The sequence below is a fragment of the Barbatula barbatula genome (assembly GCF_947034865.1).
Source record: "Barbatula barbatula genome assembly, chromosome: 19".
Taxonomy (NCBI): domain Eukaryota; kingdom Metazoa; phylum Chordata; class Actinopteri; order Cypriniformes; family Nemacheilidae; genus Barbatula; species Barbatula barbatula.
Window position 1 is genome coordinate 1,764,121 of NC_136782.1, and position 14,050 is coordinate 1,778,170.

The following is a 14,050-nucleotide window of genomic DNA, read 5'->3' on the forward strand; positions in this document are numbered from 1 at the left end:
TCGTATGCTTCAATACATTCACCACTACTTTTATTACTTCTATGAAAACAAGCAAATTCATGAATCTAACTGCGTTTGGCCACAGAGTGTTCCTAAAACGTTTTAACTACTCTTTTTCCTCATCCACAGAAAATGTAAATGTCACCGGGTGAAATGAATAAGAACCTTAAAACCGGAATTTGTTGCTCTGGGGGCCGTTTCCAGTGATATATCATGGCCAACGACATTGACGAGCGCCAGCTGTGACCACTAATCAGGCCGTTATTGGCGAGCGCATGTGGGGAGATGGATAAAAGGAGAAGCTGGAAGCCATAGGATGTTTTTTTTTTGGTGTGCTTGTGTTTGATTTCGGATTGCCTTTAGTGCTTTCTACCAGTGGACAGTGGGCAACAGCAACAGGCAACAGCAACAGCAACAGCAACAGCAACAGCAACAGCAACAGCAACAGCAACAGCAACAGCAACAGCAACAGCAACAGCAACAGCAACAGCAACAGCAACAGCAACAGCTACAGCTACAGCAACAGCAACAGCAACAGCTGCAAGTGCGAGGGTGTTTAAACACTGAAGACGGGTGAGTGACTGGCAAATGGGACTGAGAGAACAGAGTGATTAAGGATAGTGCTAAAGATCTATGCTGTCCCCAAAGAGGGAAGTTAAGTGCACCTTAATTAACTTATGAGAAAAGTGATGTTATGAGGATTGGCCTAGAGCATTCTGAATACTGACCTGTGCTTGCTGGCAGGGTGTATTTCTCTCTCGCTGTGAGCCTCAGAGACCAAGTAAGGAACCGGGCCTTATGTGATCGATCTGGAAACCTGATACCCGCTTATGAAAAGCCATCCGTGGATTGTCCGACCCTGCCGAGATGGAGTGAAGGCCTGTTGTTCACTGTGAGGTGGTGTGGCATTGCAGTGTCTGAAAGTGTGAAGTGAGCACGTGTGAGGAGTTCTAGTATTGATGCATGCACGAGTGTGGGAGATTTAACCATTACCATCACTCTGTAATCTTTGTCTGGGAAAGCCTAACCAGTGGGGCATCAAGAACTAAAGCTGATCTACCGATCTGAAGAACTGTGTCCGGGTTCCTAGCCTGTTTGTTGCCGTATTTGAGAACGGAGAAGCTCGGCCTTGTGTGCTGGTGGGATGAGCCGTACTTGAGTTGTGGGAGATTATTCTCTGATTATTGTTCTAGGAACCGAAGAAAGCCCAGTCACTCCACCTTGTGATTCTTGATTCTTTCCTTGGAGACTGCCACCTCCTCCCTGTTTGCTCGGTGGAAAGAGAAAGCCGGTTAGTAACGCTTGTACTGTCTACTCGTTGTTCTGTGGACACAGGAAATTGCAGGACGCTGTGGCGACACCCTTCGACGAAAGTCTGGTCCACCGCTGCCCTGCAAAAAGCAAACCTTGAGTCTGTTGGCTACTGCATCCGACCTACTACGAAGGAGAAAGCCGGTTAGTAACGCTTGTACTGTCTACTCGTTGTTCTGTGAACACAGGAAGTTGCTGGATGCTTTGGCGACACCCTTCGACGAAAGTCTGGTCCACCGCTGCCATGCAAGAAGTAAACCCAGAGTCTGCTGACTGTTGTGCCCAATTGGCTGCTGCATTGTGAGCAAAGAGATCCCTTTGTGGGAGAAGGGAGTCTATGGCTGCTCCGACGCCCCGACCGAAGGTCTATCTCTTGTCGCTTAACTTCCGCGACTGTTTGTCTCAGGCCCTCTTGATTCTCCGCTGGCCAGAGTTCCCCTCGTTCGAGGCCCACGTGGGACGCCCTGGAGTGGAGCTCCAATGTTGTTTTAAGTGCTTTTAATTACTTAATGAAGAGAAAAGATTGCGTCGGCTCCTCCTTGGTGTCGGCTTCTCCAGAGTATAGTTGTTGACCCTCGGATTTAGAGAAACGGTTACAGAAATTTGGCGTAGTCGGCAGGGTTCCACTCGGAGTTGAGCGGCCGAGGATCCATGATGGCGGATGAAGAGTTGCCAGCCGCCTGGCATCCGATGGCACCAATGTTTATGGGAGCTCCGTGGGCCCAGAGGTACGGTGAGCTTGGATCAGAGTTGAACTTGACTGACTGGAGAACACAAGTGGAGTATATGGCTGGACTACAGGGATTAAGTGAGGCCCAGAAGGTTCAGTTCATTTTAAATTCCCTCGAGGGGGAGGTGAAGAGAGAGGTTTGAGCTGCACCTGAGGCTGTCCGAGCCACCACACGAGCCATCTTTGAATTCTTGACTGGGCAATATGGTGATTCCACTCCGGTGGCGGTGCTACGGGCACAATTCTTCAACTGTAAGCAGGGGCCTAGACAAACTTTGAGGGCGTTTGCCCTGCGTCTACGAGAGCATTATTCTAGATTGAAGGACTGAGAAAATCATGGTCTGGGAGAAGAGGAGAACCTGTTGAGAGATCAATTCTTGTTGGGCCTACGAGAAGGCCCTATACAGCAGAGTTTACAATTACAGCTTCGGCGAGATGCGGCCTTGACCTTCAAAGATCTTCGCCGAGAGGCTCTAGCTCTGGAGCGGGATCACGCCGAAACAGTGGACTCCCCCGTGTGTATGGCTGCAAGCGGCGCTAGCATTCCTGTACCTCCTGAACCGTCGGATTGGAAACAAGCCTTGCGTACTGAGTCAATGAAGGATGTCCGTGAAGAAATGGCAGAGTTATCCAAGACCCTTCGGGGGGAGTTTCGCCGTGGACGGCCAGAGCCTCCGACTTTGCCTCGAGAACGCTCCTACTCGGATGGAGGAAGCGATCCAGAAAGACGTGCCGGTCGGCCAATCGGTCCCAAGTTCCAGTGGGATGGACAGGGGCGCCCGATCTGTAATAACTGTGGAAGACCTGCGCACTATAGCCGCCAATGCAGATCTCGCCGCAGTTCGCAAGGGGTTTTTAAGACGACCGGCCACTGTGGGTCAAGTGGTGCTGGTCAGCCCCGATTGTGCTGGTACGCAAGAAAACCGGCTCTTGGAGATTCTGTGTAGACTATCGTAAACTGAATCAGGTAACCATGAAGGACGCTTTTCCCTTGCCGAGGATTGAAGACTCCCTCACGAGCCTAACGCACGCCGCCTGGTACTCTTCTCTTGATCTTGCAAGCGGATACTGGCAGGTACAGGTGGAAGAAGGGGACTAAGAGAAGACTGCCTTTACCACGCCCTTTGGGATCGGATGCCCTTTGGACTCTGTAACGCCCCCGCCACGTTCCAACGGTTGATGCAACGATGCCTGGGAGGGCAGTTGGTGGACTCCACCCTGGTCTATCTAGACAACGTGATCGTTTACTCACCTGACTTTGGCTCCCATCTGTTACATCTAGAGCAAGTATTTCAAGCCATGGAGAAGTATGGGTTGAAGCTCCAGCCAGGGAAATGCCAACTCCTTCGGAAAGAGGTCAAGTTCTTGGGCCATCGCGTGAGTGCTGCGGGAGTGTCTGTAGACCCAGATAAAGTGTCTGCGGTGCAAGGCTGGGATCCCCCTAAAACGGTGAAGCAAGTGAGGTCCTTCTTGGGATTCATGGGATACTATCGGCGCTTTATAAAGGATTTTTCTAAGATTGCTAAGCCTTTAAACCAACTGCTCGCTGGGTCAAGTCGTCCACGTGGTGGAGGTTCCCCTTTGATAGTCTGGAGCCCCGAGTGTGACGTGGCCTTTCAGAGGCTGAAACAGGAGCTGTTGCAGGCCCCTATTCTGGCTTACGCTGATTTCACCCAGCCATTTGTCTTGTACACGGATGCCAGTAATACGGGGCTAGGGGCAGTACTGGCCCAGCAGCAGAACGGAGTGGAGAAGGTCATTGCCTATGCCAGCCGGAGTCTCCACCCAGCGGAGCGGAAGGACGCTAACTATAGCTCTTTTAAGATCGAGCTGTTGGCCCTGAAGTGGGCCCTATGTGAGAAATTCAAGGACTACTTGTGGGGAGCTGAAGTACTGGTGGTCACGGATAACAGCCCACTGGTTCACCTCTAGAAGGCTAAACTGGGAGCGGTAGAGCGGAGGTGGGTGGCCTAACTCGCCAACTTTAACTACCAGCTCCAGTACCGGCCAGGTCGTGAGCACGCCAATGCCGATGTGTTGTCCCGATTACCAGCGGCAAGAGCTGGAGAACATCTAGAGGTGGAACTGGATAAAGGGCTGATGGTAGGAGTGATTGAGGCGCCTGGAGCACAGTTGGAAGAGGTTCCGGCTAGCTGGGGATGGGACCCGCAACGATGGAGGGAACGACAGGAACTGGATGAAGGGCTGGACACCCTGCGGACTTACTTGGAACAAGATACATTACCTGGAACGGCGGAACGACAAGGCCAAACGTTGATGGTAAAGAAACTTTTGGGGCACTGGAAACGGCTGTACTTGCAAGATGGAGTGGTCTGTCGCTCTATCCAGGACCCAAGGACTCGTGAGACTGTCCATCAGGTGGTGGTGCCAGAAGCCCAAGTTCAATCTCTGCTCCAGGCGTACCATGACCAACTGGGGCATCAAGGAAAGGAGAGAACAGTGTCCTTGCTGCGTAGGCACTTCTATTGGAGTAGGATGGAGGAGTCTGTGAGGAGGTATGTGCAGGAATGCCCCCGTTGTATCTTGTTTAAAGCCAGGAGAGAAGTGAGAGCCCCCTTAGTTCCGGTGTGGCCCCGGGCTCCGTTGCATATGGTGGCTATGGACTTTCTGACGTTGAGTCGGCCGATGGATCGGTATCAAAATATCCTGGTGGTGACGGATCTGTTCATAAAGTACGCCTGGGCTGTTCCGACTCTGAATGGGTACACCGACACCATCGACAGCTCCACGCTGCGTACGAGAGAGTCTCTGAACGTCTTGATACGGCTGCTAAGAAGAACAAACGCCTGTATGACCGAACCGCTCGAGAGGCCCCCTTGTTGCCTGGGGAGCGGGTGCTTGTGCGTGATAATCGGCGCCAAGGGAAGGGAAAGCTCAGCGACCGGTGGGAGACCGCACCATATGTGGTTGAGCAACGACAGAGCCCTGGTGAGCCCGTTTATGCCGTTCGCCCTGAGGGAAGAGCAGGGCCCATGAGGGTATTGCATTGCAACTTGCTTCGCCCTTGTCCCAACTACCCGAGGCAAGTAACAGAGGCCCCACCAGCTCCAGTGACCTCCGGACCGTCCTGGATGGGCTGTGTTACCTAGAGCCCTCATGGCTGAGCCGAGGGGAGTGGAACCTGTTGTGCCGCCTAGACGTTCGCAACGAGAGACTTAAGGAGTGCCTCCTGCGAGATATGGCGAATGGGAGTCAGGTCCCCGTTCTCGGGACTAGAACGGATTGGTGAGGGAGGGTGTCACCGGGTGAAATTAGGAACCTTAAAAGCGGAATTTGTTGCTCTGGGGGAGCCGTTTCCGGTGATATATCATGGCCAACGACATTGACGAGCGCCAGCTGTGACCACTAATCAGGCCGTTATTGGCGGGGAGATGGATAAAAGGAGAAGCTGGAAGCCATACGATGGGTTTTTTTGGTGTGCTTGTGTTTGATTTCGGATTGCCTTTAGTGCTTTCTACCAGTGGACAGTGGGAAACAGCAACAGCTGCAAGTGCGAGGGTGTTTAAACACTGAAGACGGGTGAGTGACTGGCAAATGGGACTGAGAGAACAGAGTGATTAAGGATAGTGCTAAAGATCTATGCTGTCACCAAAGAGGGAAGTTAAGTGCACCTTAATTAACTTATGAGAAAAGTGATGTTATGAGGATTGGCCTAGAGCATGCTGAATACTGACCTGTGCTTGCTGGCAGGGTCTATTTCTCTCTCGCTGTGAGCCTCAGAGACCAAGTAAGGAACCGGGCCTTATGTGATAGATCTGGAAACCTGATACCCGCTTACGAAAAGCCATCCGTGGATTGTCCGACCCTGCCGAGATGGAGTGAAGACCTGTTGTTCACTGTGAGGTGGTGTGGCATCTTAAAGTGTAAGTGAGCACGTGTGAGGAGTTCTAGTATTGATGCATGCACGAGTGTGGGAGATTTAACCTTTACCATCACTCTGTAATCTTTGTCTGGGAAAGCCTAACCAGTGGGGCATCAAGAATTAAATCTGATCTACCGATCTGAAAAACTGTGTCCGGGTTCCTAGCCTGTTTGTTGCCGTATTTGAGAACGGAGAAGCTCGGCCTTGTGTGCTGGTGGGATGAGCCGTACTCGAGTTGTGGGAGAATATCTTCTGATTATTGTTCTAGGAACCGAAGAAAGCCCAGTCACTCCACCTTGTGATTATTGATTCTTTCCTTGGAGACTGCCACCTCCTCCCTGTTTGCTCGGTGGAAAGAGAAAGCCGGTTAGTAACGCTTGTACTGTCTACTCATTGTTGTTCTGTGGACACAGGAAATTGCTGGACGCTGTGGCGACACCCTTCGACGAAAGTCTGGTCCACTGCTGCCCTGCAAGAAGCAAACCTTGAGTCTGTTGGCTACTGCATCCGACCTACTACGAAGGAGAAAGCAAAAGTTTGCGTACTATCGTTGTCCTGCCTGACTGGTGTCCTTGGTGTCGGCTCCTCCGGAGTGTGGTTGTTGACCCTCTTTAGAGAAACGGTTACATAAACGTGCTAAATATAGGTTTGTTCTATTTACCCATCGCACAGAGTAATGAATTCACCTACACATCTCTGTCTTGACAAATTTAGTTCCAAATCCACGCTGGCCAACTCGATGACTGTGTGAAATCGAAGGGTTCAGGCACATTAAACTTCAACATTTCCCTTCCGTTCTTTTTCTCGGATCACAGGAGTGTGCGAAGAACTTTCACTTCAGACACCATTTTATGATGTATGGAGCTCACACTTTAGTGAACTCACTCACAGTACTCTGTATTTGTGCCGCCCACATGAACACAACAAAGAATAAAACTCTGACTCTTGACTTAACGCCCGGCCATGTTGCCAAGCAACCATGAGTTTCACAGTTAACAGCCAATCACATTACACATATCACCACAGATTGTAAGACTTTATGACAATTTAGTTGTTGCCAGCATGACTTATAAATATGTGCTTTTGGTGTCCAATATACTGTAGCTTGATATTAGTCGGCTTGTTACTGTAATCCCTCATTTTATATGCAGCACCAGGAAAAGCTTAAGGCAGGTGTTACATACATTTTAGCACCTGGCCAGTGAATAATGTTGCATAAAACTGTTAGTTTCCAGGCACATAGTTTTCAACTGAAGGAAAATGGTTGGCAAAATGTAATACGTGCAATGGGGCAATAACTAAAACTTAAATTTTTTAACAACACATTCCAACCATGAACAGGTGTTCCTGGGGGAATACCTGGTGGAGGAGCTAGAGTTGTTCCTGGTGGAGTGCCTGCTGGTGTACCTGGTGGAGTAACTGGAGGTTTGCCAGCAGTTTTCTTTACTTTTGTTATCCAGACAGCAGCACTTTATTCAATGCATTTGATATGTAAAATAGCTGCCTCATGTTCAAACCTAAGGATGTAGGAATAGTGTGGGGACAGTAGGGGAACATTATAAGACATATCAGTGTGTTAATATTAAGTTGGAGGCATAATTATGAGGTACTATAATCTTGTAGTTATTTATTATTTGCTGCCTGAGCATTGTGGAAAAAATTCCACACCCAGGACAAGAAAGTCGACACAACTTGTTTTACATAATAGTCCATCTCAAAAAATCTGAGGTCGTTCAACCCCTAGTCTGCGTTCGATAGCACAAAGAATGGTCTTAAATGTTGATTCTCTGTTATGGATTTTTGCTTTTATAGGGTACCCAGGTGGAGTTAAACCTCCTAAATATGGTGAGAAACATTATCTATTTGTAAATGTATCTACATACTGTACATCTAGACTAACTGTGATGTGATATTAATGTATGGGTAGTTGTCAAAGAATGTGGACATTGTAAAGCTGTACAGATTGCTTGGGCAATTTCTAAAGTAGAGATTAGGCTAAAGATACCACAGATGAGATTGGTGAGAGAATCATACAAATGTTTCTATTTGGGAAAACGGACCCTAATGACATAATGGCAAAAGTAAGTTTGTATACATTGTATCACAATGATGAATACACTGCAGGATATTTATTCCCATTTGACTCTAAATTGTAAATATATAAAAAAACATATCATAGATATACTGTACATAGATATTTAATAGTCTGGAAAAGCAAGATAGTATGATAGTATTGCTCTTCCACGCAAACGATGAAATCTAAAATCAAATCTTTAAAATTGTACCGTACTTAAATAAGCATAATTTTTATGTTAACTGCGCCTTTATTTGTCATGAAGAGTTTTTTTTGTGGAGTAAAACCCAAATATACAGGTGCAAACAGAAATGAATACAAATCAATTCTTAGCAGTGATCTGGTTTGTCAGCAGGAGTGGCAGGAGGGGCAGGGACAGTGCCAGGAGCAGGGATGGTACCGGGCGCTGGAGGAACACCAGTACTTGGAACTGGGACAGGTTTGGCACCAGGAGCAGGGGTTGGAGGTAACTGATTTGCTGACCTATGAACAAATTACTATCAATGTCATATAATTGACAGAGATATTGACCAGCAGTTAACAAAACTGATTTCAATCTTAAAGGATATCCCGGTGGAATCAAACCTGCTAAAGCTGGTATGTTAATTTAAGGTTATACACAGCTTCACAAAAACTGTCATTTAAATGTCATTAATCATGCAATATAATGTGAATGCCTAATGCATTCGTTTCTATTGTCTGCCAGGTGTTGGGATCACTGGAACTGGTGCAGCAGTTCCAGTTGCAACACCTGGTGGTACTGGTGTGGTGGTGGTACCGGGTGGGACAGGGGTGGGTGTTTCTGGGGGGCCAGCTGCACCAAGTGGGAAACCAGGTACAATATAAATAATGTGCTTTCTGATATAATATCACCACCAAATGGCAAGAGACATGAAGCCCAAATTATGTTGTTCTTGTCTAATAGACTAAAATGTGTTCATTTTACAGCAAAGTTCCCAACCCTGGCTCCTGAGGGGACTGCTTTACCAGGTAAAAAATATGGATACACAGTATATATGTTATACAGAGTGTTTACTCAGCCACGGAAAAAAAGAGACCGATTTTTATTTACTAATTATAGGTATGTGTTTAGGTAAAAAGCTCATTTCTGTTTCGTTTTGTGAAATACGAGTAATATTTCTACCAAATTACAAATACAAATATTATTTCTATTTGAATTTATTTGCAGAAAATAAACATTAAAACTGGAAAAACTGATGAAAATAACAAAAATAATCTCTGTATTTTCACACCCCTAATACTGCAAAGAAAACAGTTCATATCTTCTTTAATGAATCATTTCTTAAATTATTAAATCTTTAATTAATATTTTTTTCTAAAGTTCGTATTTACTTTCAAGCAATACAACAGTTATGTTTCTACATGTATTTAGTAAAAGTTTTAAAATATTTTTTTACGCGATAACCTCGACCAGGGTCAATACCAAGCATTTTTCTGGATGAGGTATCGATCGGTATTAGACCGATCCATTTATATTACTTTAAATTTAGTAATTTAGCAGACGCTTTTATCATTAACGAGTGAATAAATGATGGTGCCGAACCAGTGGTTGTCTTGTAGGCCAAGATCAGAGCTTTGTTTTTTTATGAAAGCGACTATAGGGAGCCAATGTAACTTCATGAAGAGAGGAGTAATGTGTGCTCTCCTTGGTTCATTGAAGACCACTATTGCCATTGCAATATGGATGACCTGTAGAGGTTTGGTTGTGCAGGCTAGAGGTCCAGCAAGTAGCATATTGGAATAGTCCAGTCTGGACAGGACAAGAGCCTGGACAAGGACTTGACAGGATGATGTGGTTGTTAACAGTGTTAAAGGCAGCCGATAGATCCAGTAGGATGAGAACACACGGGTTCCACAAAACAAGACTTATTTTCTTAGGGAATTTTGCTCAACAAGAAAATGCATTTTGATTCAAGGATTTTTAGCCATTTGTACTGGAAAAAAGTAAGAAAGTCAAAAACTGCGAAACCGGACCTGCATGTTGCATTATTGCTTGTGTATCTGTCTGCACTCATTGAGATCATCATTTTTTCTGTATGTTCATGTTGTGCTACACAGGTGGAGTACAGAGAGTCCCCGCTGCTGGTAAGTACACACACGACTGTCCAGTTATTTACGATTTACAAAGTGCATTGAGTATTGATGTTCTTTGCTCAAATGAATCAACCACATGTTCCCTGCTGATATATACTGATATATATATTTCACAACCAGTCACTCCGTCATCTTGCAGTATTGTATCAAATTGATTGTTGTAAAAGATCCAACGTCATCACCGCGTTTTAAAATCCTAAATGTTTGATATGATCGGGGCGGCCCCGATTTTTCTTGGAGCAGATCCGAAGAGGTAAGATTTGATCTGTAAATGCCTCGATAATCTGCATCGAACATCGGACCCGATTTTTTCTAAGATTCTCGACATACTGATAAAAGCATCTGCTTTTTTTGTTGATGTTTTAAAACTATACTCTTTATAATAATGATGTCTTATAGCACCTGAGTGAGCAGATTTGGTTTTGAACAGTGGGGGGTTGAAGTGTAAATTGTACATGTTTTCAATAATAATTGATTTTATATTCATATTCGTTTAGTTTACATGAAGCCAATTTCTATTATTCCCCACCTCCACTTAATTGCACCAGCTCGGACCATAGATATACAGTATATGTGTATGCTGTATTTGTCACTTCCAGACATGTAGCTGCTAAGGCCGATTTTACAGTGCATACGTGAGCACACTTGGCATTAATGTGACCCTAACCCTAAATGAGCCACATGAGGACAGAGAGTAACATCATGGCCACTGAAATGTTAAAAAAAAGATTTAAAAAAAGATTTGAACGTGTGCTGCGGGCAACATAAACAGTGTGAGCAGTATGAGAACTGTCGTCTGATGCCATCACTGAGTGGTACCCATCCGCCCTGGCCATCAGAAAACAAATGTGTTAAATTAGGGACATTATCTTTCCTTATTCCCCAAACCAACACTAAAGTTTCTTTGGGCTCAAATACAAATCTTTCTACCATTAAGTAAATCAAATTTTATGTGACATAGGTTACTATAAAAAGAGCAGCGCACCACAATGAACCCCTAACATCTTTACTGTAGACACCTGTATTTGATGTCATAGTAAAGTGCACATCTTTGTTACCAGGTCGTGGATGGGTTAACCCCTATCCCTATGGTAAATATAGTCAACATTAGACTAGAAAATCATCAATACTTAAGTCATTCATCTCAAAATGAATGCCAAAATTGAACTTTTCTTTCTGGTGTTTTAGGTCCATATTATGGTGGTGCCGGACCGTCTGGCATTGGTACCGGCGTGTTACCTGGAGCCAAGCCACTGAAAGCCCCCGGTTAGATGATTTGCTACAGTCTGTTTGGTGTATAAATGTTTATTCAGGGTTTTTAAAATAATTATTCATATAGTTCAGCCTCTGCAAAGATTTGATCTATTTATCTTACTGAGGAGGCTAAAGTGTCAAATGAATCATTACCTATAACAAAACACATTTTTGTGATAATACACTCCTGGCCAAAGATACAAAAACTAGATCATTCATAAGACCTTATAGATCACCCATAGATTACCTTGCAGTTCTGATATTTAATTTAGTAGTCAGAGGCTTTGTTGCGTGTCTTGTATCATGCACAGAAGAAAAAACAGCTTTGTAGAAAGAGATACAAAATAACTGTTCATTTATTGCTTTAGCTAAAATAAGTTTTGAGCAACTGCTCTGTGGACCACAAATGAAGAATGTTTTGGAGGAACAAAATATAAGTTGGTTTTCATAGAAATTTTGTCTGTCTGCTGAAGATCTCATGTCTTATTAACATTATATGTGATGTTTGTGTCATCCAGGTGTTGGAGGTGCAGGTAGTGTTGCAGGTGTGGGTGGTGTTGGTGGGGCAGGGACTATTCCTGGACTTACACCTGGAGCAGGTAAATCAAACACTGTACCGACATACCATATTTGTCATAATATTTCTTTGCATAACTTGGTCTATTAAACTGTTTCAGGGGTATGGTATACCATATGTGAATACAGATCTAGGCTTGTAAACCAATAGATACAAATAGAACAAAAAAACGTGTAAGCGCATGCAAATATTTTTTCAAATCCCATTGAAATTAAAAATAACAATTCCAATTTTTTCATGAAATATTCTACCGTTTACTGTGAATAGCTGTGAATAAAAATGTGTGTCCTTCTCGTTTTAAAATCATGTGCCCTCATAAAATCTGAAAAGCACTTCTGTCCTGTGGTGACAATCCATCGTAAATGACGTAATTTAAGCAGGAAGTATGGTCCATCCGTCCTCATGATGCAATTTTCGCCATCAGAAGGCTCTGCGGTCGGCGTGGACGTGCCGCGTACAACGTGCGTCCCAATACCAACTTTCAGTTCACGGGGACTTTAACCTGATTAACACAGCATCCATTTTTTCTGTCATCCTTTTGCTACCATTACATTATATGATCATTCATGCAAAGGCTTTTCAACTATTTAAGCATGATTGGAAACGATTGCTTTGACACGTCCAGTATAGATAGACAGCTGTTAGCTACTTATATTACACATGTGGGGCTTTGTGGATTGTTTTATAAAATACAAAAATCCACTTAATTTGCCATGTTTTTTTGTATTAGTTTTAGACAACAGTCACATTCATTTGCAGGGATGCTTTTTTATCACGTTTAATACATTTAACATACAGAAAACCCTAGCGTTTTTCACATTCATTCAATCTGCTTATTCTATAAAAGTTTAATAAAACAATATTACTGTGTTTAATCATACATTGGTGGCGTTAACGTTCAGTCTTTAGCAGATTTTAATCAAGCGGTTGTCTCGTGTTGTATCATGGGAAATAGTGAATGAGCGAAATCAGAGTGCATTGTGGGTAAAAAAAGTGAATGAATGTCAGGGAAATTAAGTAGTTCACTCAGGTTTCGGACACCACTACAAAATGGGGGTACCCAATATAGTGCACTATATAGGACATAGGGAGCGGTTTATAATGGGCTTATTGTTATAAATTCACTTAAATTAACAGTTTTTTTAATGCCTAATAAATTTTTAAATGTATTGCTCTCAGAATTAATGTTAAAATTAAGAAAATAAAATGTTTATATACAGAAGCTGCAACTATAAATACATCATTAGTAGTACTGTTCTTAGTGAAATATTATAATTTTAGTTTTTTCCACATTCATTTGGAGATTAAATTAATCTACAAATAAATTTAAAAAATTGAATGTGATGTAAAATTAATCAAGTTTAATAGTGAGCAATTGGATTGACAGTACCACTTAAAAAAATGGATAAAAATAAAACAAATGACTACTGCCATTCAAGACTATTATTATGAGCTCTTCCTTTCAGGTGCAAGATTTCCAGCAGGTGTTGGGTTGGGAACCGGTGGTGTCGGAACTGGTGCTAAACCACCCAAAACAGGTCGATAAATAATTCATACATCATACAAATGTTTCTTGATGCCATGCTTTAATATCTAAAAAACGTCACAATGTCTTGTCAACAGGCTATGGCTCTTTGGGCACAGGATATCAACAGCCAGGTGAGACAATATTTCTAAAATTCCTTATCATTCCTGACCATTGTATTCCGATAGTAATTGGTTAAAAAGTTCAGTCCGAATGAAAATATTCCATGTATTCAACTAAAAAAATGCCAATGCGATGTAAACATTGATCGGATTGAAAACTAAAACCAGGAGCTCTGTGCATGTGAAATGACGTAATCGCGTAATGACAAATTTACCAATTTGTTTTGTTAAACTATTGGTACGCATGTATCACTTAAAAGGGATATTTCAGCCAAGAAACAAAATTTCCCCACGTTTTATTCATCCTCAAGGCACCCTAAATTAATATGACCTTCTTCTTGAAGTATAATGCAGTAGGAGTTCTAATACCACATATCCTTTTACTTCCAAGCGGCAGAATGGGAGGCGATTTTTTTTTTTTTTAAGCTCCAAAAAGTGCATCCATCGATGAAACAAACG

The 14,050-nt window shown here is 43.7% G+C and overlaps 1 protein-coding gene across 10 annotated transcripts in view; it reads left to right on the forward strand.

Moving 5' to 3' along the window:
• Positions 1-14,050, forward strand: part of elna (elastin a) — a 76,960-nt gene that overhangs the window by 56,964 nt on the left and 5,946 nt on the right. For 3 of the 10 annotated variants that reach the window (XM_079481791.1, XM_079481795.1, XM_079481794.1), the window contains 12 exons: positions 7,266-7,349; positions 7,737-7,769; positions 8,351-8,464; positions 8,563-8,595; positions 8,705-8,833; positions 8,947-8,988; positions 10,078-10,104; positions 11,175-11,204; positions 11,302-11,379; positions 11,886-11,966; positions 13,411-13,482; positions 13,568-13,603. In XM_079481791.1, the coding sequence (XP_079337917.1) occupies positions 7,266-7,349; positions 7,737-7,769; positions 8,351-8,464; positions 8,563-8,595; positions 8,705-8,833; positions 8,947-8,988; positions 10,078-10,104; positions 11,175-11,204; positions 11,302-11,379; positions 11,886-11,966; positions 13,411-13,482; positions 13,568-13,603 (759 nt within the window). The remainder of the gene's footprint in view (positions 1-7,265; positions 7,350-7,736; positions 7,770-8,350; positions 8,465-8,562; positions 8,596-8,704; positions 8,834-8,946; positions 8,989-10,077; positions 10,105-11,174; positions 11,205-11,301; positions 11,380-11,885; positions 11,967-13,410; positions 13,483-13,567; positions 13,604-14,050) is intronic. The other 7 variants (XM_079481798.1, XM_079481799.1, XM_079481792.1 and 4 more) reach the window with 3 other exon arrangements.